Genomic DNA, 27668 nt, shown 5'->3' with positions numbered 1-27668 from the left:
TGAAACGTGCATGTGTGTGTGTGTGTGTGTGTGGGGGGGTAATCTGGGGCGGTGCCGTACATTAGATTAAGGGTGAAAGAGAACCTCCGGTCTCCAGTAATCTAAGGATGAGAACTGCTCCTCACATTGGCTTCTGCCCCGCTACATGTGTGTGTTTGAAATCAAGGCTTGTGTCCCAACACGCTTTTTAAACATGTGTGACATTGGAATGTGTGTGTGTGTGTGTGTGTGTGTGTGTGTGTGTGTTTGAGTGAGATTTCTTCCTGCAGGTCTGGTTTCAACTAGTCTTGGCCACAACATCCTCTCTGGTGGCTCTGGAGGCCCACCCTGGTCCACTGTCTCTCTCACACACAGGGATGGATATAGATGGATTTGTTTATAGTGAGTTTTAGACCTCTACCTTGCTCCTCCTCCACAGACATACTTCTTCTACAAACTCCTGACAATGTGTGATGTTTCCTTTTTCCTTTGTGTCAATAGTTCAAAAAACGAAAAGCAACCAGGCGGCAGACTGAGTCATGAGGGCTGAGGTGTGTGTGTGTGTGAGGATGATGAAGAAAGTGGGTCAGTGGTTACACGTTGGTTGTTCTAGTGGTATGTTCAAGTTTCAGTATCTAATCCCGTCAAATCTCATATAATCCATGATCAAATCAAGGTTGTTTGGTTTAAAACACATGTGCTCACATCTTAAAGGTTATGTTTTGAGGTGATAAGGTTGAAGGCCAACTCCTATTCAAACCCTCATCCTTTGCGACGGAGATCTTCTCTGAGGGTTCTGGACTGGAGCGCCTGCTCTTCACAGCCGGTTCCACCTGCAGGTTCTAAGAACTTCAACACTTGGTCACGTTCTTGTTCTGGTCCCTGGGCTCATTGAGGGCACCTCCTGATCTCCATCTGCGGCGGCGGGAATCTTTCTCGCTGATAACAGGCCTCAAGCCTTCCTTTCAGACAAAGCTTACAATTAGTATTAGCCTAGCCCCTTGTCATGCTGCCATAGGCTGACCCTGTTGAGGGGCATCCCATGATGCACCCCATGCATCCCATGATGCACCTCTCTCCTTCCTTCTGTCCTATCTGATAGGAACCACGAATCTTCTCCTGAGAACCTGGGCTCTCGGGCAGTATGCAAAAGGGGCATGGCTTGATCCACTGCGGGGTCTTGCTCAGCACCCATTATTTCTTTTATGTATATTGAAGCTAATATTGTATTGTTTTAGCTATTAGCATGTTAGCACTACTAATCATCACCTCAGCCACCCACACTGATGTGCGCAGGATTTCTCCGCAGTATATCTTCAACAGGGGGCGGAGACAAACATATCACCGACAGGAAGTGAAGTTTTGTTTTTTTTAAAATATTATTTTAATACTTTTTCTTAAAAAAAAAAAACAAAAAAACAAAAAAAAAAAAAACAACAGACATCTTCCTCCATAATCTGAACAAGGTGAATCTATTGACCTCAATGCCTCATCAACATACCGACATGGCTGGTCTGGATAGAATAAATCAGGGAAGAGGAGAAGAAGAAGAAGAAGAAGAAGTAGAAGAAGAGAAATCATTCAAATATGAAAAGAGAAAAAAAAAATAAGAGCGAGAGAAAATCAATGAGACATTTAAAAAAAAACATGATTATAGATTTTTTTTAAAAACACTCACGGGTCCTCAGGGTGATCTAAGCAAGGAGAGAAAGGAAGGGAAGGGAGGGAAAGGAAGGAAGGAGAGAAGAGAAAAGAGGCCCCCCCACCCACCCGTCACCACGGAAACACCTTTCCAACCCCACCCCCCTGCAAGAAAAACCTATAAAAGAGACAGGATGGCGAGCGAGAGCCGACGAAGCGAGGTGGAGAGGAAGAACATGGGAGCATGGAGGAGGGTGGTGATGGAGGGCTTTAAAAAAAAAAAAAATAGAGGGGTGGAGGAGAGGGTGCGATTCACGTGATTTTAAAATTAAATAGCGATTAAAAAAAACAAAACACAGGAGATGCTGTTTTTTTAAACATGTAGAAAAGATGAAGAGGATGAGGAGGAAGCGAGGGATGGTTGAGCGCCGGCAGGCGGGTCTGGGTCAGGAGAAAAGGAAAGGAGGGAAGAGGAACGACAGAACTGCCCTCCTCCGTAGAATCATAAAAAAGTTTTTTTGTTTCTTTTTTTTCTTCTTTACAGTAAAGTTCTACAAAATCACCCGGAGCTCCGAGGCCCCGCCCCCTACCGCCGGCCCCGCTCCCTCACGGCTTCTCCCGCATCTGGCTTCTCCTCATTATATAATATATATTCACGTATCTGTTTATATATAATATGTATAATCTGCAGGGTGGTCGCCACGGTTACAGGCCAGAGTGCTAAGGCAAAGGGGACTTACTGCCATGCCTCTCCGGCAAAAAGGGCGTTGTCGCAAAGTGTGTGTGTGTGTGTGTGTGTGTGTGTGTGTGTGTGTGAGAGGTGACGAGGGGATGTACCGGCATGTGATTGGTTCGTTCCAAGCCCCGCCTCCTCCCCTCGCTTCCACACTGCGCGTTTTACACCTGGAGTTTGGATGATTGGCGCTCACATCCCGCCTTCTTTCAAATGAAAAAAAAGAAAGAAAAAAAGGGAGGAAAAGGAGAAAAAAAAACAAAACAGCAAGCCGGACCCCTGGGCATCAGAGGTGGGGGGCAAGGGGGGGGGGGCACGGCTGTCAATCAAACCCTCCCCTATTCACATGACAGAGAGGAAGGACAGCGACCGGGGCAAGCAGCGGCTGTGTGTATCAGAGCTTTCTGTGTGTATGTGTGTGTGTGTGTGTGTGTGTGTGGTGTGTGTGTGTGTGTGTATGTGTGCGTGTGTTTACAGGTCCTTTTCCCGCATCCCCCCCACCCTAATTAACCTCACCCACCCATCAAACTCCCCCACCCGGAGATGCATCTCAGAACAGGTTCTCCTCAAAGATGGCCATGAGGTCGCTCTGGAAGTTGATGTCGATGGTGTCGGCCATCTGCGGAGGAAAACGTCGACAGCTCAAGATCATAGCGTTCATTTCGTATAAATATATTAAATCATATTTTGGTAGATAATTGATACATCATGATAAAAATACAGCTGCATTATGGTGAAAAAAAAAATTATGTTTTAGTTAATTAAATAACAAATACTGAAAATTTCTTTAATGACTATTATCGCAACGCAATATTTCCTCACCGCCTCCCTGTGGCGCCGTTCCTGCTCGCGGCGGCGCGCCATCTCCCTCTGCTGGTCGAGGGCGTTCTGCGCAGCGGAGGAGGCTGGGGGTGGGGCCGGGGGCTGGCTGGGCGGGGCCTGCGGGGAGTGGGTGGGCGGCGTGGAGGCCGGCGGCGTGGGGGCGAGCGGCGACTGTTGCTCCTGGCGCCGGCGGGCGTCCTCTTGTGCGCGGCGGGCCTGCTCCATGGTGTCCTCGTCGTCTCGGCTACTGAACAGAGAGGTAGATGGGAGGCGGGCCGTCAGAACCACTGAACTAGGCTAAGACTTTCTCCGCACAATCACAGACGGCTCACTGGCTTTGAAACACACATGCCATAATTTCAAAGCAAATTACTCCAACGGCAAACACCCCGGGGGCAGTTACTGCGCCGACTGTCAATCACCCACCGTAGCTTCTCCTGCTCTCTGCGCGCCTGCTCTGCCTGCGCCTTCAGCTGCCGCTCCCGCTCCTCCTTCTCGCGTGCTGCCCGTCGGAACTGCTCAAAGCTGTCGCTTGAGGAGCGGACGGAGGACGCCGGCGTGGACTGGGAGCGCTGTGCCAGGCTGGCCCACGAGCCCATGTTCTTTAACTTCACATCCTGCAGGGAGGGGGGAGATGGTGGGGGGGATGTCAGAGGAAGCTGCGTGTGTGAGGGGTGTGTGTTTGTGTGTGATTACCAACCGGTGTCTTCTTGGGGGCAATGGGGGTTTTGGGCTCTTGCTTGATCTTGCTGTCTGGCTGTGAGCAGGGGGGCACCGGGGGCTCCGGGAGGCGGGGCCCAGGACGAGGACCGTCCAATGGCTTCAGATCTAACCCTGCGGGAGGAGGGAGACCCATCAAACGTGAATCAGATGCAGCGCCACCCGGTGGCCGACCCAGATACTCACTGTGTTTGCTGTCGGGCTTGTGCGCATCGTGTCGCAGGCTGGGGCTGAAGGGCGAGGGGGGTAGCACGGGCGAAAGCTTCTCCTCCTTCACCCCCACCATGTTGGACCTCTGGTCCTTCAGACACACAAGCATTAATACATGTGTGTGTAGAATTCAGAATTCATATTCAACCTGCAAACCCCAGAACACGAACACACACACCCACACCCACCCCCCCCACACACACACATACACATACACACACACACACACACACACAACTGACGTGTTTCTTGATCTGTGGGGGCGACTGTCCTGCCGCGTGGAACTGAGGCATCTGCGGCGAGTGCATCATCAGGGGGGAGGGACTCTCACGCAGGCAACCTGGGGAGCCAACGACAGTTACTCCATGACCTTTGACCCCACAGCAGCATCTGTACTTTGACGCAAACATCAACTAGCTTTGTCTGTGGCCGGTGGTTATTGGGTATTCTTTAGAGCTCGTGCCGTTTGCATGGATACTGGACTTAACCATTCAGAACCCCCCTGACATGTGAAGGCTGGTTTAATTTTTTTCAGAGGAAACAATAAACATTTAAAGACCCAATCAAAAACAAGAAAACATAAAAGCTAGGAGGCCTGGACTTCCTTCGAGGATATTAACCGACTGGTGTTAGCCTGCTGGTAAAAATATCGCAGTGTAACTAATAAATCATGAATATGTGTATATGGCAGTGACAGAGGGAGAGGCTTGTTTGTGTTTCCTCCCGACTTGTGCGTCAGGCGACCTTGGTGTTTTGTGCGTCGAACCTGTGGAGAAGGGCTCGGCCTTAGCGCGCGGCGAGGGTTGCTGTTGCTGCTGCTGGTGCTGCTGCAGCTGCAGCTGCTGCACCTTCTGCTGCAGCACGGCCCCCTTTTGCTGCTGCTGTGGAGGTGGTACCAGCGCCAGTGGCGGCGAGGTGAGCGCGTGCGGGAAAGGCTGCTGTTGCTGCGGTGGCGGCGGCGGCGGCGGCTGCAGGATGTGCGTGGGGCCGGCGGCGTGCCGCTGCGTCAGAACCGGGGCGGACGTCATGGAGGCCTGGGCCAGTATGGGTGCCACCAGCTCCGCGGCAGCTTGCACAGGTGAGTGGGCGTGCAGCGTCAGCGGCTGCACCGAGGTCCGAGTTTGTAGCGACTGCAGGAAGGTCTGGACTTGGCTGAGCGGTGTGGTGTCCGAGCTGGCGGGCGCCGGCTCCTCGTCGTCCTCCAGAAGCGCTTGGGGGGGTTGTGCCGAGAGCGTGCCCAGGATTCCGTGTGACGGGGGCGAGGGGACACGGGGGCGGGGCACTGGCGGCGGCAGGGTGAGCGGGAGCGAGGGCTGGAGCTCGGGGGATGGCGGGGGCAGGACGGGGAGGGGGGCTGGTGGCGGTGGCGGTGGCTGCGAGTTCTTTGGGGGGAGCGGGGCGGCGTGGTTACTCGGCCTCGACGGCTGCTGGGGAAGCGCGTTGTGGATCGCTGAGGAGACAAAGCCAGCGGGTTGGATAAGTAGTAAAATAATCATTTACAGTAATTTCCTGACTCAAGATTGTAAATGGTTCCGTGACCGATCTCCTAACTCGATTCGCTCGTATAACAAATTACATTTCCCCTGTCGAATGAACTGAAACGCTACTAATCCATTCCAGCCCTATGGTTTTGTGACGAAAAATGTATCTTTAAAATGTCTTTATAAATGAAATGTAACATGTAAACTTTGACGGAGAGAACATCGCTCCTCTTTGTCCCCGATCAGCTTTGAATGACACTTCCGACGCCTCGTCCATTGGCGTTCCTGCCGTCCGCTGCACACCAAATCCCCTTAAATGTCTCCTGCCTTCTCACAGATGATGCTCTCCATCACGGTATCTCACCGACAAAAAGTCCTGCATCTCTTCATGGACGAGTCCACATGCTTTCCCGGGTGGCGGTGGTGTGTCAAATACTAATCCTGCTCGCTCCTAACTGGTCGCAAAGCGAAAAAACACTGAGCGACGGCTCGTATCTCGGAAAACTCGATAAGGTCAATGCACTTGTACCAAGGTTCCAGTGTACAGATGTTGAAGGTATTTTCTCTAGACAGGTCAACCTACCTGGCGAGGGTATGATGGGATGCTGGTTGAGGAAGGGGTGCGTCTCGGTGGGCGTCTGGCCTGAGGCGGTGTTTGAGCCCAGGAGGATGGAGGAGAGGGGGGGGCCGGCAGCGGCGGCCAGGGCCGGGCCAGGCTCCGGGTTCTGCGGCGTCAGGTGTGGGTTCATGAAGTGGGCCAAGGGGTCGAAGCCGGGGCCCAGCAGCTGGGAGGGCTCCAGGGGCGGGACCGAGACGGGCACGGGCGGGGGCGGGACGAACGGCGGCTTGGACTGGACCACGTGAGGCTGCGCCTGGGGCTGGAGCTGGGGGGCAACCGGGCCGGCGCCGCCAGCATGGGGCTGCTGATGGGGCCTCTTGGAGTCCTTGATGGACGAGATCTTCTGCTGCTTGGGGACCAGCCCTGAGGAGACACGGGGAGATGGTTGAATTGATCCACCAAGAAGTCTGAGAACAACTCCGCCTCTATCGCCTTGTCTCACCATTCTCAGAGTCTTCACTGTCAGAGGAGTCGCTGCTGCCCGAAGATGAGGAGCCGGTCTTCATCTTTGTCACATTTGTCATTTCCAGGGGCTTCTCTGCTGCATGGACGCACACAAACACACGCTACTGTCAGAAACTTTAGCCTTATCTTTAACGTGCTATTCTAAAACGATTGGACATTTCAGCCATGCTGTTTCACGTTCGAATGAGTCATTCGGTCTGGATCTGTGGCCCACCTGACGGCTTCTTCTTCTTCCTGAGGCAGCTGGAGACGTACTTCTCCAGCTCCCGGAGCGTGGAGGGCTTCAGCGTCTCGAAGTCGATCTCAATCTCGTCCGGGTTGGAGTTCTTAAGCGATGGCTCGCGTGTCTGGATGATGTGCACGACGCGGCCCAGCTTGTCGCCGGGCAGCTTGTTGATGTCGAGGCTGAGCTGGCGCTTCTCCTCGTACGTCATGGGCTTCCCCCGGTCTGCGGACACGCCCCCAAACAGGTCTGAGGACAGAGAGAGGGGGCGGCGGGTTGGAAAGAGCGGGCGGTTTTGTTACATGAACCCCCCGCCTACAGACCAATGATCCATACCCAGGTCGTCTTCTGCTTCCAGAGAGGCGGAGGGGACTAGCGGCGTGGGCCCAATCTGAGGGGGCGGCAACGGGCGGCTGCTTTTACCTCCTTCCTTCTTGCTGTTTTTTGGAGAAAGCCACAGCATTAGCAGAGGTGCTAACGTTAGCTCCTACAACTCACAGCTCACAATATGAGGAAAATACATTGTTTGCAGGAAGGAGCTGAACACGACTGCAAACAGAAGAACTAATTAACCTCCGAGGAATGTAAACGGCCGCCTACCTGGGCTTCTTCCGCTCCTTCTTGACCATGATCTGCTCCTTGCTGCTCTTCATCTTCTTGGAGTTCTGCAGCAGGGCGTTGGGCAGTGGTGGCGGCGGTACCTCAATGGGCTCCTCCGGCCCCTGCTTCTTCTTGTGCTTCTCTTTCTTCTTCTCCTTCTTCTCCCGCTCTTTCTTCTTGGGCTTGCTGGCCTGTGGCTGGGAAAGCGCCGCCAGCTGCTCGTGCACGGCCTTGAGCTGCGGGACGCGTACAAACGACAGCACACAAGCACGCAACGTAGAGACATAACGTTACTGTCTTAGGGGCCCCCGAACGCCGCCCATGCTCGGCGGAGCTGCTCTGCGAGGCCCACCCACCTGTCATGTCTCAAAAGCCCCCCTCCCCCTTCATTTGCCATCCTCTAACCTGTTCCTGTAACTCAGCCAGCCGCTGCTGCCGCTCGTGTTCCGAGTCGGCCGCCGACGACTCTGACTCGGAGGAGCTCGAGCTGTCGTCCTCCGAGACGACGGAAGGAGGCGGGGCTTGCCGAGTGGAGGGGGCGGGGTGGAGGGCCGACGATGGGGTGGGGACAGGCGCCGCCTCCTCGGGCTCGTCGGGCATTTTGGCGAAGCGCATCTCGAACACATCCTGCCGGGCCGGAGGGTGCAATGGTCAAGGTCTACCACATAACCGTATCTCGTAGTGACCAGGAAACACGTGTATTGTGGTGTGTGACTCACTATGCTAAGATAATGGCAAATCCAAAGACAGGTGTGTATATATCCTAAACAGAGGGTTGTGGAAACCCTCGAAGGGCACATTTAGAGTTAGTGTCAAGACTCACCTGTAGCTTCTGCGCCATGGCGACAACGTCGTGGTTCGGAGGGTTGTACTTGTAGCAGTTGGAGAACATCAACCGCACGTCGGCGGCGAACTCCTGGGCGTCTCGGTACTGCCGGTTGTCCAGCTTTTTCTGTGGGAGAAGCACAATAGCGGGCGTTTAGGTGGCTTACAGGGGAAAAAAACAACAATAAAAAACGTGAGGGGCAGCTCGGCAGCGCCACCTTGACGGTGCTAAGGTCCATGGGGTGCTTAATGATGTCATGGTAGTCGTGAAGGCCCAGGGACTTGGCGTCGACAGGCTTGTGGAAGGGCCAAGCATAGGCTAAGTGCTTTTTGGACAGCATCTCCTTGACGATGCTCATGCAGGAGTGCAGCTGTTCCTGCCGTTTGGGCGTCGCCATGCCGCCCGTCTCCAAGCCGCCGCCCGGGTGGTGCTGCGAGTCCGGCTGCAACGCGTCTCTCTTGGGCTGCTTCGACGGGCGGCTGCTCTCCCGGCGTGGCCGCATCTCCACAGAGATGGGGGAGGACTCGCTGAGCTGGTCATTAGCGGTGGGCGTGGTGGTGTCCGCTTTCCTCTTCTGGCTCTTCCGTTGCTATGGAAACACCAGAGTTTAGGAGGTGATGGGAGATTGAATCAGTGGTGTTCCAGCAGCACTCACCTTGATGAGGGCGGGGGCGCTCTGCAGCAGCTGGGTGGGGTGGAGACCCGGGTGTGCTGGGGCCGGGGGGAGCACTGAGGTCATGCCCTGAGTCAGGACAGCGGGGGCCGAGAGGGGGAACGGGGGTCCCAGTTGGGGCGCGTGGGGGGTCGGGGTGGGAGGCACGCGGGGTGGGGGCTGAGGCTGCGCCAGGGGCAGGATGGGGGGGCCCTGTGGGGATGGCGAGGCGTGAGTCTGAGCAAGGGTGGCAGGGGAGGAGAAACCTCGGGTGTGGGGAGTTGTGGAGGGGGACGAAGAGTCCTGTCCCGAGTCCGACTTGGTGATCAGACCTGGGGGGGAAGAGAGTCAACCCCCGTTAAAGCCGTCTGCAGGCTCTTTCCTTCGAAAAAAGAATCTGAATGACTGTAAATTCCGGACCATAAGCCACTACTTTTTTCACACGCTTTGACCACTGTGGCTTCAAAAACGATCCCTCTTCACATTGGACCAGTGAAATTACCATAAAATTCTGAGGCTTTTCAATTCAATTAGTGCGCAGGAAGAAGACCAAGATAGCGATCAGCTCACCAGTGCGTCTTATAGTCAAGTGTGCTCAATAGTCCAGAAATCATGGTAAACAATCAAATAAACAAACAAACCTACCGGTGTCCCGCCTGACCCCGCGGCGTCCCTTGGACACCAAAGCAATCTCCGACTCCTCCTGGGGCATCTCTGCCACTTTCTGGAGGAAGAGCTTCTCCAGGGCCTTCGCCATCAACACGATATCATCCCCAGACTGCACACACAGACACACACACACACACGTCAGCTCTCCATGGCGACCAGGGCCGCAGTTGTGACCCGGCGACTGACCTTGTTGTAGATGTAGCAGTTGGTGAACATGGTGCTGAAGTCTTGTATGCACTCCTGTGCGTTCCAGTAGTAGTTATTCTCCAGGCGCTTTTTGATGGTGCCCATGTCCATTGGGCTCTTGATGATCTTGTAGTAGTCCTTGGGTGGAGATGAGGCATGAGAACACTGGGAGAACCACCAACTGGCCTCCACCTTTAACAAAGCCATTATTGAACTACCATTCCGCCGACAACACGGATGATTGGTTACATTCCGTGACTCATGACGCCACCTGGCCGTCCAAGATGGCGGCTGCGCAACTTACACAGCGCTTTGCACTGGATGACATTCACCCAGATGGTGGTAGAGCTGCGCTTGCAAGGTGCTGAATGGACCATCAGTGCATCGCCCAAGAAACCAGGGATCAAACTATTAACCATCTGATCAGAGGTAACCTTATTTTGCTAGTCATCCATGAGGTAGGATTTGTAGTGTTCCCCCTAAATGTGGACACGGAGAAACGTCCTTTGGGCCGTCAATGCCTACATTAACACCTACATGAACAGGTGACTTTACCCTGTCAGCCAGAACTCAGAGGAGAGAAGGTGGGGTCTGTGATCCTCAACCAATCATAGGACGCTGTTGTACATGGCTGCTTCCTCTCCAACACATCTGCATTAGGGGATATTTAGTGGCGGGGGGGTTCTGATGCTTGTAGGCGTCGACCTATGTGACCCTTTTGCCTCATCAAAAACATCTAAAGTTTATCTGCTGAGCTTTTCTCTGCAATTCATTCGTTCATTCATTCATTTGTTAGCCATGATGCTAATCTGACCCCCATTCAACGGAAAGAAACCAACTACAGGTCCCTCTCAGGCGACAAAGATCTCTGCTGAGCTGTGGCAGGCGGAGATGACCACACACGCACACGCACACGCACACACACACACACACACACACACACACACACACACACACACACACACAAAGAGAGAGAGAGACTCACAGGCAGGCCCAGTTTGACTGCATCAACGGGAGCCTGGAAGGGCCATGCAAACTGGTGTTTCCATAATGTCTTCAGCACGACTTTGAGCAGGTACTGAGAGGAGGGGGGGGGGGGGAGAGATGTTAAACTCCAGTCAGCTGAATCTAGAGTCCAGATAATATTATAATACATATTCCTCGCGTGGCCCCACCTGCAGCTGATTGGTCTGTCTCTTGGGCCTGGCGGCACTCCATGTTTCTGGGGCAGGGGGGTTGAAGGGGAGCGGCTGCGGGGCCGAGGGAGGGTTCTGGCTGCTGCCCGCCTCCAGTCCGTCTCCCATCGCAGAGGCGCTTTGCAGTCGCTGAGCACACAGTTTGGGCAGGTTGGACCTGACGGGGGCAGGTGGGACCGGGGGGACCCCCCTCAGGCCATTACACTCCTGGCTGGACTCTCTGGGCGGCACAGGAAAAGCATGTAGGGCTCATTACACTTTCCACAACTGTACATGACTCATATGGCGCACCCCCCCAGGACGTGGAGGTCACTACAACAACCTCAAATGGACCCGGGATCACCATCGGCGCATAACCCGGGACAAACTACAAGACGTCATGCACCATTTTACCCACGATTCACAGTTGGTCTCCTGTCAGAGCTAGTCAAGGGCAGTGGGCATGGCTAGTCGGCATGCCAATCTCCCGTGAAAAAGAGGAGGCAGGTTGCAGGAAGTAGCGGCGGAAGATGAAAGGAGTTAGCGGAAATGTCAACAACAGTGGTGAATAGGGAAGGCAGGAGAGGGCCAACGGAGACAATCTGGACTACGACAATGGCGGAGATAGCAGATGGCTGTCGTGGTTGCTAGCACAGCTACCTGGTGTCGGCCATATTTGTTTACCCTCTAAAAACTGTTGCTCTGGCGAGTTTGATGCATCCAGTCGACCAATCACGTGGTCTGTGACGTCAACGGTCGTTAATGCTCTCAGAGTCTTTTCAACATCGGTAACCACGGTGATGGTCGTGCAGTGTGCCCTCAGACTATCTTGAAAACTAGACTATCCAGAGGACTTACATGTTTGTTGCTGTGCCGCCGTGACTCAGTTCAGTGGCGCGGTCATATCGCCGAGCAGACGAGGCAGCGTTCTCCTGTGGCTAAACGGACGGGCTGATGGCAGCGCGGGGCGGGGCGGGGCGGGCGGGGCAGGGGTTAGGAGGTTGAAAAGCGCATAGAGTGCATCGAGTAACACCTAGGAGGCAAGGAGAGAAGGAGGCACCGTTTAGTGTGCGGGGCAGAAAACGCAATGCTGATAACCAAAGAAGGAATCAAGTTTGAAGTCAAAGGCCCATCGGATGAGGTCAAGACATCCTGGTAAATCAGCCAACTGACAACCGCCAGGGTGTGAACCTTGTGAATGTCAAACGACCGAACCACTTATGAAAATGTGGCCGCATGCCACCAAGAGATACAAGCCGTAATATTCCCAAGCCTGTTTTTCAAGGCAGGACGTCATCTCAGACACGTGTAAAAAAAATAAAATAAACGCCTCCGCGTCTTTGCCAGCATTGTTTGGGGAAAACCCAAACTCAATTTGAGTCATTTATTGTGTCAACTGCTTAACGTGTGGGGGCAGAGCCAATCCCAGCTGCTTTTGCGAGAGAGGCGGGGTTTAACCTGGATAATCACCTATCAATCACATAGAGACATCAGACTATTCACGCCATTTGGAGCCTCCGGCCAATCTGCTGGTTGTCTTTGGATTGTGGGAGGAGCCCAGGGAACCCGGGGAACCTGGAGAACCACGCAGGGAAAATGTGGGGACTCCAAAGCAATGTTTCGGATTAAAAACCATAACCAGTGGCACAATGACACTGGAAACCCGGGATCTGAGTTTATGGCCCTTTAAAGTTGGATAACAACAATGGTAAATTTGTCTCTGTCACAAGGCATCAAATTCTGCTTTTTAAAACAACCCCATCTCAATTGGTCCTTTAAATAATGTATCTTCAACATTTAATATCCTGCAGCTGCTGACTAATTTCCCGTCATTGGTTGCTGATGACTCTTCATGGATTTTTTTCTTTTCTTTTATTATTTGGGGTTATTTTTGCATATTTCCTAGTTAACAACTGACCGATTAACTGATCCCAGTGTTGTTTTCGGACTCAGTACCAAACTCATCATGGCCTCGAAACCAGGACAAACAATAAGGTGGATTTATTAGCAAGGATTCATCCAATGTCTGGAGGCTAGATTATGGAAGGCAGTTAGTATGAGATTTAAAAAACATCCAAGGTACATGAAGTGCTACAAAAGCAAAGACTGAGCCGAATTTTGCCCGGGCTGCAGGATACGGTGCAGCCACACCGCTTGTGCGCTCACTGGACTCGTCTGAGCAATATGCACATCTGCTCATCACACTTCCCGATAAGAGCCGGAGGACAGCATGGTGACAGGATTGAATGTTGCGTCTTCTTAGCACTGGGTTAAAAGGGGAGGGGAAGGGTGCAGAGAAGATACTGGTGCCAGGTGATTTCACTGGTTGACACTGGGAGATGTTTTGTGGTATTACTACTCGCACTATTCATCTGAATATAAAATTATTCAGATAAAGTAACAATACAAGTCCAAGTAATCAGTATAGGTATTGATTAAATGTGCCTTTGTACTGTGTGGTATCGCAGATTATGAACACGTTATACTTAAAATATAAAATATTGTTAATTTCAAAGAAAACGTGTTAAACCGTGAGGAGGCTCCAAAGGATTCAATCTCGCTTCTAAACTGTGATAAAGTGCAAATCTTTCAGGATTTTAAAGTCACCAACAGGTATTCACACCTCTTCAGTGTCTATGAGTGATATTTGAAAGAAATAAAGGATTTAACTTCTTTATTTTACATAAATCTAAGTTATGAATTTGTGTCTGTCCTCTGGTGGCTGATTTTTTCATGTATGATGGCATTTATGATACAAGGTGTGATGGCTTAAACAAAAATTATATTTTTTTTAAAACGGGAAAACCTTCAGAAACTTTCATAAATATAGTTATGCTTTACATATCATATTAGAGTTTGGGGATCTCTGTTTGATTTTAGCAAGGACAGTGATGTGAGCTAGCTGGCTAATTACTGTCAACAAAGTCAAATGAAAAAGGAACAAGAAGAGTCATTAAGAGTAGGAAAAAAATGTAAATAAGTGTTTTAAACAACGGTATATCCGAGGTCCAACACAATTTCAGTTACTTTAAGAGAAAATATGGTGGAGAAATATCCGGGACGTACAAATACAAAACAACAACAACCGACTAGATGCTAGCAGGTATTAGCCGAAGAGCCGCGGCTCCGGAGCCTCCGGCCGAGGCGGCGGGTCGAGTCCGGCCGTCACACATCGAACCCGGGAGGCGATTAAACAGCGGTCGTTTACCAACAAAACCTTGGGAATGCTAAATAAATCAATCAGCCATTTTGCTACAAAGCCCGCACCACGTAGCCTCCGTTATCTCAACTACTTCGAGCCCGAAAAGGGAGGGGGGGCGTCGTCGGTTCGCTTCCCCGTGCCAACGGTGAGCTAACGCGGCGGTTAGCTCGTCCGACAGCCGCGGCGCTTCGCCGTCGCCCCGCTCACCTTCTGTGACAGAGCGCCGCCATGTCCGCCGCCAGCGGAGTGACAGCTCTGGACGTCAAACGGCCCTTCTCCGGAGCGACACACGACAGGGGTTGGTATTCTCGAAAGGTCGTACGTCACGCACGGCCGCGGCTCCTGCGCCACGGCGCGTAAACTACGCCGCCGAGGGAGCGTAAGTTATGTCACGAATACGGCCTACGGGGCTACAAACAAACAGCCGAGCGGTTAGCATGCTAGCGGGAGCCCGTCCTGCAGCTAGCTTGCATACACTGACAGCGCGGGCTGCCCGGCGTCGCAGGGACCGGGCCGGGGCCGCCCCGCCGCGCGCCGCGGGGACACCGACGCTGGACCCAGGCGGTGACACGGACCCACACTGGCTCAAAACCCGGGGAATACCTCCATACCGTGCGGCTAAAAAACCGGTGCTGGGCCTACGGAGACAGCTCATGCTCGGCTTGCCGAAGCGCGCACACACACATATAAGAGCTTGACAGCGCGCGAAATACGCCACCCGTGCCTGCACGGGAGCCCACCCGCGGGGTCGCCGCGGTCACGCACTTTGGCTGGACACGCCGGTGCGGCCCGCACGGCCACGCAAAACGCAACACCGTTACCTTATCCAGTCGTTCGCCAGGCGCCCGTAGACCTTCCTCGCCCCAAATCCAGAACAAACAGTCCCGTCCGACGTCGGTGACGTCAGACGCACGGGGTTGGGGGAGGAGGGGTGGGTGGGCGTGGTCAGAGACGAACGCGTCACCGGAAGCCCCGCCCCCTCCCGTCCTCCGGGGGCCATCATGCAACACCGTGCAACGATTTCTGCCGTATAGGCTCCGCTCCGCCGCAAACAAAAAAAGGCTTTCAGGGTCAAAGTCGTGGAGCGGAAAAGAAAGGTGCTTTTTTTATTTAATTTTATTTTAATTCAAAGTTGACCTCTGCATGATTTTCATGATCAAGGGAAAAATCAACTTTCGACAATACATATACACTTATATACATATATATATTTACACACACACATATATATATATATATATATATTTATTTATTTTTTTTGTTTTTTGTTTTTTTTGGAGGAGGAAGGCACATTTTTATGCACCTCAACTGCAAATATTAAGGTCATTCGAGTTTCATCACTGGCGTCCATTGGAATGGATATGAAAATTAAAAAAAAAATTTGAATTAGCAAAGTTAGAATTTGCTTTTTGTATATTGTTTGTATGTGGTACTGAAGGGGTAAAATCATTTTTTTAATTAGAAAAAAAAACAACAAAATAGAAAGTATAGATCCCTGATGACTTAATTCTGGCCAGCTCCAATAGAGAGAGCAATGTACCTCTCTGTAATGTACTAGCAGTTTAAACAGGATGTGAATAATACGAACCAACTTTTTAAGATTAGCATCTTAAATGTATTTTTCTGCGTGGTGTTAGTCATATGAGGCAGATATGAGGGTCACTCGGTCTCCGGCACACAGGAGGATATAGGCAGAGAGACAACTAAAAGTTTACAAGAGCTAAGGGATTATTCCTTTAGGTTACTCATTCTGATCCAATTAATTAGGAATTGCCCCCTCCCCAACACAGTTAGATGTAACCAACAGTATAATCTGAAGCAGATAGTCTAAAACCATCACATTCCTGGGCTAAAGTTGAGGTTCCCATACTGAGATGAACAGGTTTTGTTTCGGTCTCTGCAGAAAATAGACGAGCAGTAAATATCACTGACGAGTGAGAATAGGATGTACAAAACAGCCATTTATTCAACAAGATCATCAGTGAAACAACAGTCATGCTAACCTGATGACGCTGGCCACAGAACAAGCCCAACTGTCTCACATTTGACTACCAGTTAGGAAGAAAAAAAAAAGGGAATCATCCATTCACCCTCACCGATATCTGCAACCAACATTTAGATGACAGAGTTTGGACTCTTGGCTAAAAATGAAATTAACAAAACCTTTACAATAAAGACTCCCAGGAGACAGAAAGAAGGGGAACTAAAGTAAAGGCACAACAAAAAAAAGTATTTAAAAGCATTGCTTGACATCATGGGGAAATGCGCGCGCACCCGCCCGCACGCACGCACACACACACACACACACGACTGTTCAAAGAAATGATTGAAACCTCCAAAATGTCCGACTAGCTCAAAAAAACTAAATAAAAACAAAATAGCATTTCATAGTGAAGACAATGGAATCGAAGGGAGGAACCCTGTCATTAATTGGATGAATGTGCCTGGAGATAAATGGGGGGGGTCGTCAGGGACTTGAAGGTCGAAGGTAAATCAGGGGTCAAGAGTCACTCGTTCGTCTTGTCTTCCTCCAAAACCTCTGCGACCTCCACTCCCTCCTCCTCCTCAGCCTGTAACCCCTCGTCACCTATCTCATCATGCACAACATATCCCTCCTCCTCTTCCTCCTCCCCAACTTCAAAACCTTCCTCTTCTCCTTCCTCCTCCTCCACGTGGTGCCCCCCTTCCTCTCCCTCCAATCCGGGTTCCTCCTCCATCTTTTCCTCCTCTTCCTCCGGTGCTGCTGCAGCTTCGGCTTCTGTCGCATCAACGGCTTCTGCTTCTGCTGCCTCTACGACCTCGGCTTCTACTGTTTCTACTTCTGCCTCTGCCTCTTCTTCTTCAGCTGCTCCTTCTGCTCCGGCTTCATCCTCCACCGCCGCCACCTGCTGTTGAGCATTCTCCTCAGATGCCGGTTCCTCTTTCTCCTGGCCTTCCTCCTTCTGGCTGCTCATCTCCAGCTCCGAGACCTCCATCACCATGGAGTCCTCGGCGTCCTGCTCCTCCTGGTTGCCAATGAAGGGGTTCTCGCCCTACGGGGGGTGGGGGGACAAGGGTCAGGTATCGATGATCATTTATATCACCTCAAAACATTGTCATCGCCACCCAGGGGCGAATATGATCGGAGACAGGCTCAAAAAAATATAAATTGTAATCTCATTAAATTTAATAATCTAATAAATATCTAATAATAATTTAATAAATAATAATAATAATAATTTAATAAAAAATTAACTTAAGGATATCAAGTAATGGCTGTTTATAAATGTCATGTGATTGCTTGGATGGCAAAATTACCAAACAAATCAAAAAGACCCTCAGAGCATCTCGGTGGAAATCAATTTTGAAAGTGGAAACATGACTCGGCAAAATAACCTACTGGTCCCTTGTACAAAGGTTAGCTCTTAATTAGCACCTATGGAAATGTGATTAAAAAAACATCGCCATGAGGTGAAATCTGTTCACAACTTTGGGAACAAGGTTCTGCTCTTTAATGACCGGTTAACTCCTGATGAGCAGCTGGATGATAGCGCTGTGTGTGTCACCAAAGTAGGCAATGAATAGTCGGTCAGTTCTCACCATGGAGACAATCACCCCCATACCTTGAGGTAGCTCTCCAGCTTCTTGCCGATGAGTTTGTGGTTGAGGATGCTGCGCGCCACAGACACACTGGCCCTCTTGGACTGCTCCATCATAGCCTTGAATCAAAGGGGTGGGGGGGACAGGGTCACATGGTACACAGGGGAAGGCTAACGGCTACACCCGGTCTGCTAACAGAGTATTGAGGGGCCCGTACCTTGCGGTTGTAGCTGTGGTCGGGCGACTTGATGTGCTTCTGTATCAGGTGGTGCTGCATGGGAATGAAGAGGTCACAGGCTGCGCAGTGGGCCGCTTCCACCTTCCTCATGAAGTGCTCCATGCCAAGCTCTAAACACAAGTGAGACACATGGTCTGGATGTCTGAGATGGGAGACCGCTTGGACATGCCACTTCAGGCTCCTGTGTGTGTCTGCTGCTCACCCCGGGTCAGATCCTGCTCTTTGTACACCTGGCAGATGGCGGCGCTGTGGTTCTCCAGCTGGCTTACCCTCTGCTCTGTCTTCTTGAATTTGTTCTGGAGGTACTCCTGATGAAGCAGCGAGGTTTATCTATTTATTTACACCACCTGCCTTCCAAACTAGTTGACAATCAACTTGTATGGCAACCAAATTAAACCTCCCACCATATTTATAAAAATCAGGATTAATGATGAACAAAGGTTTCACCTGCAGGAAGTCTGTGGTGGGCTTAGACAGCTGGCCTGAGAGAAACTTGAAGTGGTCCTTGTGGAAGCGGCTGTCGAGGTGGGCTTCCATTTCCTCCTTGTAAAATGAACGAAACTTGCACACGGAGCAGGCAAACATCACCCTAGGGAGGATCCAAGGAGAAGTGTCATTTCAAAGACATGGCAGGGGAAAAAAAAAAAGACACTTTACTTAAACACCTCCAACCAGATCCCTCACCTTTCCAGGAATCCCCTCCTCTTCCTCATTTTCGGGGGTTTGTCCTGACCCTGGCCCAGGTTTTGTTTGCCTTGAGGCTTCTTCTTGGGCTGGAAACCCTCCTCCTGCTTTGGTGCAGCTGAGAAAAAAAAGAGGCAAAAGGAGATAAGCCTTTTCAGAAGGTCATGAAGCGGAGCATGTTTCTACAATGGGGGAATTTTACCTTGATCTCCGTCGTCGACAGGATTTGTCTCCTATGAGAGGAAAGCATCAAAGATTTACATTCACATCAAGTGCAGAAGTAACTGGGGATGCCCATTCATCTTATAATCGAACACTGGTTTCTGATTAGAACTCCGGATAATCAATACATTGGAGAAATTCTTTAAGAAACGAATCAGGGAAATGAGGAAGCCGTTCCGCTCACCTCAACCTCCGTCTTCGGTTCTTCTTCATCTCCATTTTTCTCTGTTTGTTCTGGAAAAAGGAACCACGGCGTAAACAGATGCTTGTGTGTTTCAAGTGTGTGTTTTCCAGAGGTTTCTGTCGACTCTTGCCTTCGCTGGCTTCCCCCATGCCTTCGGTCTTGTTCATCTTGGACTCGGGCTCGTCGCCCTCGCTCGGCGTTTGCTTTCTCTTCTTCTGGAGTTCCCGCTGAGGCCTCATCTGTTGCTGTGAAACAAACCGGCAGAGATAAATAGTCATTTGCACTCCAGCCACCAAGACACTGGAACTCAAAACGCCAGCCGCTGTGGGCCGGCAGGACCGGGCCCGACACAGAACCAAGGACTATTCCAGACTGCTGGCTGTCTGACCTCTTATTTACTTTTTTTAAATAAAATACAACCGTTTCATTGAACTCCCCACCACAAATTAGTAAGTGGGAGGAGAAAAAAAATGTTCTTTGCTTTACATCCATGCATCAATCCATCCATCCATCCATCCATCCATCCATCCATCCATCCATCCATATTTTTGGCTTTACAATACAGGCACAAATATTTTTTAGGAACATTTTAGTTATGTATTGTTTTCATATATTAATACAGTGAAAGGGTGAGAAGACGAGAACAAACCGTAGCACAGTGGAATGTGCTGGACGTTTGAATTCTCTCTTTTTTTGAGAGATCCGGGTAAATCTACAAGAACCCAGATCTGCCACGATATCGATTTTTTGAGGGTGTCAGTAAAGATCTGATTGGAGAAGTCAGAACCTCTGCAGGGAACCAAGCCCCTTTTTTCTGGTCAGTTCCTTGCCACTAGCATTACCTTCTCCCAAACACTCCCTTGGGTAGGGGCCAAAAAAAACAAAACAAGGTTGACACTTCCTTTGTTGTTACAAGACATAAACTTGAGATTAGACTAAAACATGTTAGGGACGGGGAGGGCCAGTGTTTCCTGGCGTTAACGGAAAAGAAGGGGTGGTACTTTGACACCGTTTTGGCCTGGCTGAATTAAAGCTGGGCCCAAGTGAAGGGCCAGGCCAGAAGTCAAATGTGTGTCAGAGGTGTTTTGTAGCCAATTCCTTTAGATGGCAGATCGCAGGCGCTAAACTGTGGGGCTCAGTGGCCCGCTGGCTGAAGATACAAAAAAAGAAAAAAAGGGGGGGGTCAGAATGGGCTTAAACATTGCCCAGTGTCTGAGGAGGGCTTTCCTATTTGGCTGGAGGTACTTACTTTGTTGAGGGGTCTCTTGCGGCCTCGCTGGCGGCCGGCCCGTGGGCCCCCTCCAAAATGCCTCCCAGGAAAGTCGTGAGGCCCTTGAGTGGAACCCTGATGGAAACCGCCACTCTCGGGGTACATGCGGTTGGATAGGAGGGATGGGAGCTTTCCTCTACCACCTCCTGGAGAGTGACTGCCTCCCCGACCACCTCCACCTAATGGAGCGGGGTCGGTCCTGCGGCCTCCAAACCCTCCACCAGCTCCTCGACCCCCAGCGCTTCCACCCCTTCTGGGGGAACGGCGGCCTGCTCCAGCCCATCCTCCACCTCCAGAGCCTCCTCCCTGGCCACTTGAGAAGGAGTCCCTCATATTTTGTCGCATTTTAGCGACTCCATAGGGAGAGGAGAGGCCGTCGAAGCCGCCTCCTCCTCCCCCTAGCCCCATTCCCCCTCCGAAGCCTGAGCCTCCTCGCTGACCCAACAGCATGTTGTCCCCACGGCCATCGCCATAACCATAGCTACTGCCGCCAGATCTGTAGAGATCTCGGGAGGAGGTGAGAGCAGAGGAGCGCGAGTCGAAAGACTCGTACTGGTCAAACCTGCAGGAGGGAGGAAGAGGGGTGATAGAAGAGAGCAGAGAGCAAGGGAGGCAGGGAGGGCAGTCAGGTTTGGATTTCTCCACCTGCTATTCCTTCTCCTCCATGGTTTGGATTTCTCCGTTTGTGTTCTTGTCTCTCCCAGTTTGTTTCATTTTACTTGTTACAAAACACAGAGATCAGACATTGGTGCTCTGAAACAAGGTAACACTCTGCTTGCAGTTTTCATGGTGGTGCAACTGATTTCCTCTGATTGCTGTGTTTACAGAAACTCATCCAACCAACAGCTTAAGTTGGGGATCAAATGTTATCCTGCAGAGGAGAGGAAATGCAGTTTTGAGACCTATTCCTTGGTTAAGGATAGGCAATGATCCTACGACAGACAGGGGCGCTGTCCATTAGAACCAATCATGTCTTGAGACAGACGCAAGGGGTGAAATGTACTAAGAAGTGACAGGACCATAGTGAGTACTCAAGAGAGGGGGCAAAAATAGGGGGTGGGTCTTGTTTTCCACAAGTGAGAGAGTAGACAGCAGACAACCTTCAACAGACAACTCAGTGTGACATGGTATTTATCAGGCCGACACCTGTGAAACTCATCATTTGTGCGAGACCTAAAGCCAGAAGGGAAGGTTAGGTCGCATGGATGAGAGATGAGTGCGTGTGAATGAATGAACAGCTGGGACAAAGTGGAAATGCTCAATGCGTACAACTTAAGGTGGGCTCCATAGTACGTGATACCATGTAAATCTAGTAAAAAGATTAGTATAATGGCGTGTGTGGATGTTTTGGTTGCACATCATTCAGTTTCCAGTCACTATAAGACTTAAAAAACAGAGTACAAAGACTTTCCTGGTAAAAGCAATCCATTCCAGGGACTTTCAATGTTAAATCAATACTTTTCAGAGGCACAGTGGATTCTTTGCATCAAAAAAACAATGCTTTCATGGCTACATATGTTTGAATCTGTGTGCACCCCCGACCATGTGTCACGGTGCCGCCCAAGGCGAGTTCTATCGTAAAGATCGCTAAATATGCCAATGGATGTATTCACACCAGTCCAACATCACATTTCATGATTAATAAATACCCACAGCTCTAACTGAAATGTGTTTGTAGCAGCTTATATGTGAAGATGTAATGTAGCAAGAAAAACAACCAAAGGGATAAAGATCTTACCTGTCACCACGACCCCCTTTCATACCCCCTTCCAGCTGAGTGAGCATGTCCAGGCGCTGGTTAATCTTGGCAATGACTGCATCTGCATGTGTACTTTTTCCTGAAAGCAGGGACGCTCCGGACAGCCCTCTCTTCATGTGGCCGCCGCCGCCACCACCGCCGCCGCCGCCGCCACCACCACCACCACCGCCGCCGCCGCCATAGCCCCCGAGCCCGGACATGGAGTCTTTATAACCTCCCCCATACAGGTCAAAGTTCCCAGAACCTTATACAGTAAAGAGGTAAGACATTTTACTTTATCCACTGACTTGTCAATAACTAGAAAAAACAGTATTAATATCATAGCAGTCTAACTCCATCGAATACCTTAGTTGATGGTTTACAAAGGATTATTGACAATGAGCATGACCTTGTCAACATAACTTACTTCCAGATTAGTCAGATATCAAAAATTCATTATGCATCTTAACATCCCATAAGGTCTCTTACCTCTATTGCCTGACCCTCCACCTCCCCAATTTGAGTAACCTGCAGGAGATAAAAGATGGATACAATCGGAACTGAAGGGCAATGCAAGACATCTGAGGAGAAAATGAAAATGTGGACGACATCAAGATGCCAAGAATCCCATGAAACCACAGCACAAATTAACGCTAAAACATCTGATGATCGGCAACGGCATGATTTACTTACAGTAATTTACTAACATTTACTAACAGTAGCACGGGTGGCTTCAATGTTCAAAATAAAAGGAAAAGGATACGCACGACGGTAGCCGTGTTGCAATGACAGCGACCGTTTTGCACAGGCGGCCATTTTTACATGCAACCAATCCGTCCAGATTTTCCTCAAGATTTCTCCGCAAATGCAGTAATTTGGCAGTGCAGTGAACACACCCTTCACAAAGCCGCCACAGGCCTACATTAGCATCAAATGCGAGCAAGGTTGGCAGCACTAAGCACCACACAGCTATCAGATGAGTTACAGGCTAACGGAGTCGACTCACTAAACCCCATAACGTTAGCTAGCGGGAACAGAGAAAACGTTGGGTCACGTTGGTGTTTCCTGTAATCCGACATCATCCCCACACGCACCCATGGCGAATTAATAATAAAAAATAAATAAATAAGAAGACCATTTAAATCCATGGAAACGACATTATGCGTCGGGCCCTTCGGTTTGCCGCATTTGCTAACATCGAAGCAGTGAGGAGCTAGCGAGAATACCGATCGAACGTAGCTAAAATAAATGCAATTATAACACTGTAAACGCAGCTATTTAAATATATACACAAACAATAATCACTTATGTATCGTATATTCACCAGAACCGTAGCCTCTGCCGTCCATTATGTCTTGCTTTCTTGGTCTAAGTCGATCCGATCGACGTATGCAGCTGCTGCCGCTCGTTGCCTTTTAGCTCAATTAGCTTTAGCCACCGGTAGCTACTTTTTTCTCCCGATGGCCGCAACAAGTAAAAAAACACCAACGCACTGCGTTAAAAAAAAGGCACGTGACCAGAGCTTCTGCTGTTACGTCACAACGCGGAGGAAGTGTGAAAGGGAGACAAGATGACGGGAGAAGAGAGGCGGGTGGCGTTATTTCCGGTTTAATCCACCGAAATCTAACATAGAAATAATTATAAAATTATTATACAATAATTATTATAAATATATTCAATTATAACACTAGAAATAAATCCGCAAGAAATTAGATATTTTTGGATTGGATTATGTCTGGGCGAATATTGAAAGATCTATCGTCGCACCAAAAGGGATCCCAATGGCTGTGCGTCCCCTTCAATACACCACCACTTCGAGGTGTGAAAGAAATGAGAAGAGGTTAGTTAGGGCCACATTGTTGATGATAGAATCTGTTAGGGCAGAGAAGCCCACCAAGCTCGGTCAAGCGCTGTCTTGTGTGTAATTCTGATCTAAAATTTATCTGCCACTGGTGTTTGTTAAGTCTTTTAAAAATATACTTGATTGTAATCCATCAGGGAAATAAGCCAAAAAGTAATTAAATGATGTCGAACTGTACGAACAGTCCATTTAAAAGTTAATACCACTATCTAAAAATAAATGTAAAAAGTAAGACGAATTGCTGAATCGTGGAAAAATGTGACCAGCTGGGGTAGTAAAGGGAGAGAGAACGCAAGAGAGTGATGGAAAGGGGAGGGACAGGCTCAAATCATCTATTACCACTAATAGCAGTAGCGCTAACAGTTACATGCTGATAGCAGAAGGATACATGACTGTATTTTCACGACCATAAGGCGCACCGCACTAAAAGGCGCAGTCACAGTTATGTGTGCCATGACTGTATTCAACAAACACATAGGGTGCACCTGATTATCGGGCGCAGGTTTTATATACAATCCACGCCCACACTTCCCCCTTTAACGTTCTCATGGTAGTAGTCCATGTTAGTGATGTGGCTGAGCTGGATGTGTTTGTTGGCGATGTGTTTGCTGCAGTAGGAGCAGAAGATGGACAGCTTTACATTATAATCCACTGGAAGTTACTGCGCTACCGTGTCCTGGTCCGGGTGGAAAAATGGCACTGTTTCATGAAACAAAAGCACCAAGACGGACCTCCTTGGAAATGTTCAATTTTCATTTCCTCAGCTAGTGTTACTGCTTTTAGTCGAATGGTGACCGTCAAAACGCTTCCCCCACTTTTTCTTTGCTCGATGATCCACTGCTTGAGTCCTTCCTCCAACTCGGGCCACCTCGCTTTATGTTCGCGGAAACTCAGCTGCGTCTTCTTGACCTGTAGCTCGTTTTACAGCTTCCTCCACTTGCGAACCACTGATTCATTAATCTAAAATGTATAGACTTTGACATCTATAAAAGAAATAGCAATGATGGAGGTTACTACCATGCATGGAGGAAGGGACATGAGAGTAGGAAGGAAAAGAGGTGCATTATGGGATGTCCCTCAGCAGAGTCAGCCTGTGACTACCCTAGCGCCAACTATAAGCTTTCTCAGATATGTTTTAAGCCTGTTCCCAAACAACGAGAGGTTGTCCAACCCCCAGATGGAGATCAGAAGATGGTTCCACCTACGCTCCAGCTCAAAGCTAAACTGTTTTTAGTGTTCAAAATGTCTCGTGGTTCCTGCTTTCTTGCCCCACGCCCCATTTCATGGCCTCCGGCATCAGGTCACCCAGGCGGATCTGGAGCGTTTTTTTTTATTTTTTAAACCATCATCGGAAAAACATTCCCGGGGCTCTTGCTGACGGTGCGGTGAGTGTTTGCAGCCCCGCCCCCACAGGCAGGAAACAGTCAAGAGGCGTTTGGACGAGAGCCACGCGGTGAGGCCCCCGGTTGGCCTCTTGACGGGATGGCGCTCCCGTGGTTCTCGCAGCTTTGCCGCTTTATTAACCGGCACATCTGTTTGTGAGTCGATATGATCGCGCCCATGTGGTAAAAATAAAAGCTCGGGTTCCGGAGTTCCAACGAGGGGAACGGTGTTACTGATTACAGCCTAATGTGACTCGATCGACCAGGGGTCTGTTTACCGTTGGCGTTCCAGAGAAAAAATGTGGACGCCAGAGTGGTCCTTATCTGGAGTCAGAGAGCGAAAACATGGAGACACTCGGCATTTTAAATGGAGAATCAAGGCACGGAGAAGCTTTTTGAGTTTTTAAAAATGCAACTTTCAAGAAGGAATGCCGCAAACGGACAAATGCAAACGGTTAAATACGATTTGATATTCATAAGTGTGTTTGGTGAAAGGACTAATGCTTCTTTTGAAAAAAAAAAGCTACAATCCTAAAAAAAAAAATCAGACGGAAATAACAAGCCACTGGTTTGTAGCCACGAGAGGGCGACAGAGCGGCCAGAAGGAGCCTAAAGCTGGGAGAGAGTGGAGCTTCTTCCACCTTAAGGGACCTGGATTCAGGATATCTGGATCAATATCATCTTGATGCAGGAGACGAGAAATGACATGTCGGAGAGATTATATAGAGACTTCGTTAGCAGTTTTCTCAGCGACTCTTACAAACAAATGTAAAAAGGCACAATTCACCCACCAAATTAATCTCAAACAAGGTTTAATGAATTGAAGAGAGATTTTTTATTAATTTGCCAAACTCTCCCGCCACTCTCTACTGGAATCTGACAATATATCACAACATTACTCCTTTTTTTGCAATACTGCTTCTTTGCACTGTCACAGAGAAAACCATCATACTGCTATTGTACCAGATACCATTATAGTTTTACTTATTGACCGTTTGCACTAAACTGTCCAAAAAACAAAACAACCTCTGCTGCTACTCAAAGTATTCAAATTACATGTATTTATGCACTTCAGTGTTCATGCCGTAAAAATGTCTGTCATCTTCTCATCTTACCAGCCATTTGTATCTGCATGCACTTTATACTTTATACCTTAGAGTTTAATGTTTACTGTTTAATGTAACAACGCACTTTACTGTTTAATTTACACTCTATTATTATTATTTATGTATTGTCGCTTTGGGATTGTGAGAAACAGCTTCTCTATTCCTCTGTCTGTCCAGTACATGCAGAGAAATTGACAATAAAGCTGATTTCGACTTTGATCGAACCAGAGAAGAATAGGAACCCGTGGAGAATCAAAGATTCCTCTCACATTTTCCTGAAAACTCTTACATTGAAAGAATTTGGGTGTCCAGTTCAAAGTTCCATAAAAATAAAAAAAAACTCCAGAAATGGTCATGTTTGGATGTCGAGCAAACAGAAAGAAAATAAAAATATTCTAAATATGTGTAAACGTGGGAGGCACGTTGGTGCAGCGGTTAGCACTTCCTCCTCATAGCGAGAAGGTCCCTGCCTGGATTCCCATCGGGGGGGCCTTTCTGTGAGGAGACTCCACATTCCCCCCCTCGTCTGGGGTTCCTCTGGGTTCCTCCCACAGTCCTAAAACATGCATGAGGTTCATTGGAGACACTAAAGTGCCCAGATGTGTGAACGGGAGGGTGGACGGTTGCATCTCCCTATATGATGTGAACAAGTGAATGGCTGTATGTCTCTAGATAACATGAGAATGAGGATTTATGTCTCTATTTCACATGTGAGTGAGAGGGTGAGAGGTTGAATATAAATTAATTAAAATCAAGAATACGGATAATTTAACCATAAAAGTGAGAGATGAAGGAGAGAGAGAGAGAGAGCAGGTAAAACCCTAAACCCTATATCGGGGGTGTCAAACTCATTTTCACTGAAGGCCACACCAGCATAATAGTTGCCCTCAAAGGGCCACATGTAACAGTAACACTATAAATGTAACTAAATGTAACGTTGTGGTGGATACTGAGGGGCTTGGCCTCTCACCCCACAGGACTTGGGGCTGGGGGTGTCGTTTAAGTCGGGGTTATATCTGCACCTGGAAGTTCACTGTATGCAGTTTTGTGGTTGGTGCTCCTTGATTAAAGTTGGACTCGTCCAAGACTCCCCAGACTCCGTCATCATTTCCTCGCCAAGCACCACAATATAAAATGATTGTAATTGCTCCTTAATGTTAAATAACTCTGAATTTATTACTCATTCAAATCCAAAATGTTA

At 49.4% G+C, this 27668-nt stretch overlaps 2 protein-coding genes across 5 annotated transcripts; both read right to left on the bottom strand.

Moving 5' to 3' along the window:
• Positions 1-1339: 1339 nt before the first annotated feature.
• LOC147228884 (bromodomain-containing protein 4-like) lies at positions 1340-12036 on the bottom strand. Of its 3 annotated transcripts, none has more exons than XM_086157186.1 (20): positions 11860-12036; positions 11002-11242; positions 10812-10904; positions 9827-9964; positions 9617-9749; positions 8975-9303; positions 8537-8908; positions 8317-8445; positions 7899-8120; positions 7494-7729; positions 7230-7330; positions 6885-7142; positions 6648-6746; positions 6170-6568; positions 4872-5555; positions 4348-4445; positions 3876-4196; positions 3602-3792; positions 3176-3422; positions 1340-2972 (listed from the first exon to the last, which is right to left on the bottom strand). In XM_086157186.1, the coding sequence occupies exons 2-20, from the start codon at positions 11128-11130 to the stop codon at positions 2904-2906; spliced, it is 4248 nt and encodes a 1415-aa protein (XP_086013312.1). In that variant the 5' UTR covers positions 11131-11242; positions 11860-12036; the 3' UTR covers positions 1340-2903. The 3 variants fall into 3 exon arrangements, with proteins under 3 accessions (XP_086013312.1, XP_086013313.1, XP_086013314.1); XM_086157188.1 differs by lacking the exon at positions 11860-12036 and having other exon boundaries at positions 1380-2972; positions 3176-3419; positions 3876-4009; positions 4082-4196; XM_086157187.1 differs by lacking the exons at positions 10812-10904; positions 11002-11242; positions 11860-12036 and adding an exon at positions 10131-10287 and having other exon boundaries at positions 9827-10018.
• A 4108-nt stretch (positions 12037-16144) lies between these two features.
• Positions 16145-23587, bottom strand: akap8l (A kinase (PRKA) anchor protein 8-like). 2 transcript variants are annotated; one of them, XM_086157182.1, is made up of 13 exons: positions 23443-23587; positions 22608-22646; positions 22119-22383; positions 20360-20942; positions 19241-19355; positions 19111-19160; positions 18907-18937; positions 18705-18822; positions 18468-18609; positions 18223-18328; positions 18000-18130; positions 17806-17901; positions 16145-17235 (listed from the first exon to the last, which is right to left on the bottom strand). In XM_086157182.1, exons 1-13 carry the CDS (start codon positions 23465-23467, stop codon positions 16711-16713), a joined length of 2226 nt encoding a protein of 741 aa, XP_086013308.1. In that variant the 5' UTR covers positions 23468-23587; the 3' UTR covers positions 16145-16710. The 2 variants fall into 2 exon arrangements, with proteins under 2 accessions (XP_086013308.1, XP_086013309.1); XM_086157183.1 differs by lacking the exon at positions 23443-23587 and adding an exon at positions 22812-22842.
• Between the last annotated feature and the right edge of the window lie 4081 nt (positions 23588-27668).

This window comes from Fistularia commersonii, chromosome 12 (genome assembly GCF_037954325.1).
Source record: "Fistularia commersonii isolate RoL2024-O1a breed Wild chromosome 12, RoL_Fcom_v1.0, whole genome shotgun sequence".
Lineage (NCBI taxonomy): Eukaryota > Metazoa > Chordata > Actinopteri > Syngnathiformes > Fistulariidae > Fistularia > Fistularia commersonii.
This window is presented reverse-complemented; position numbering and strand designations above follow the sequence as displayed.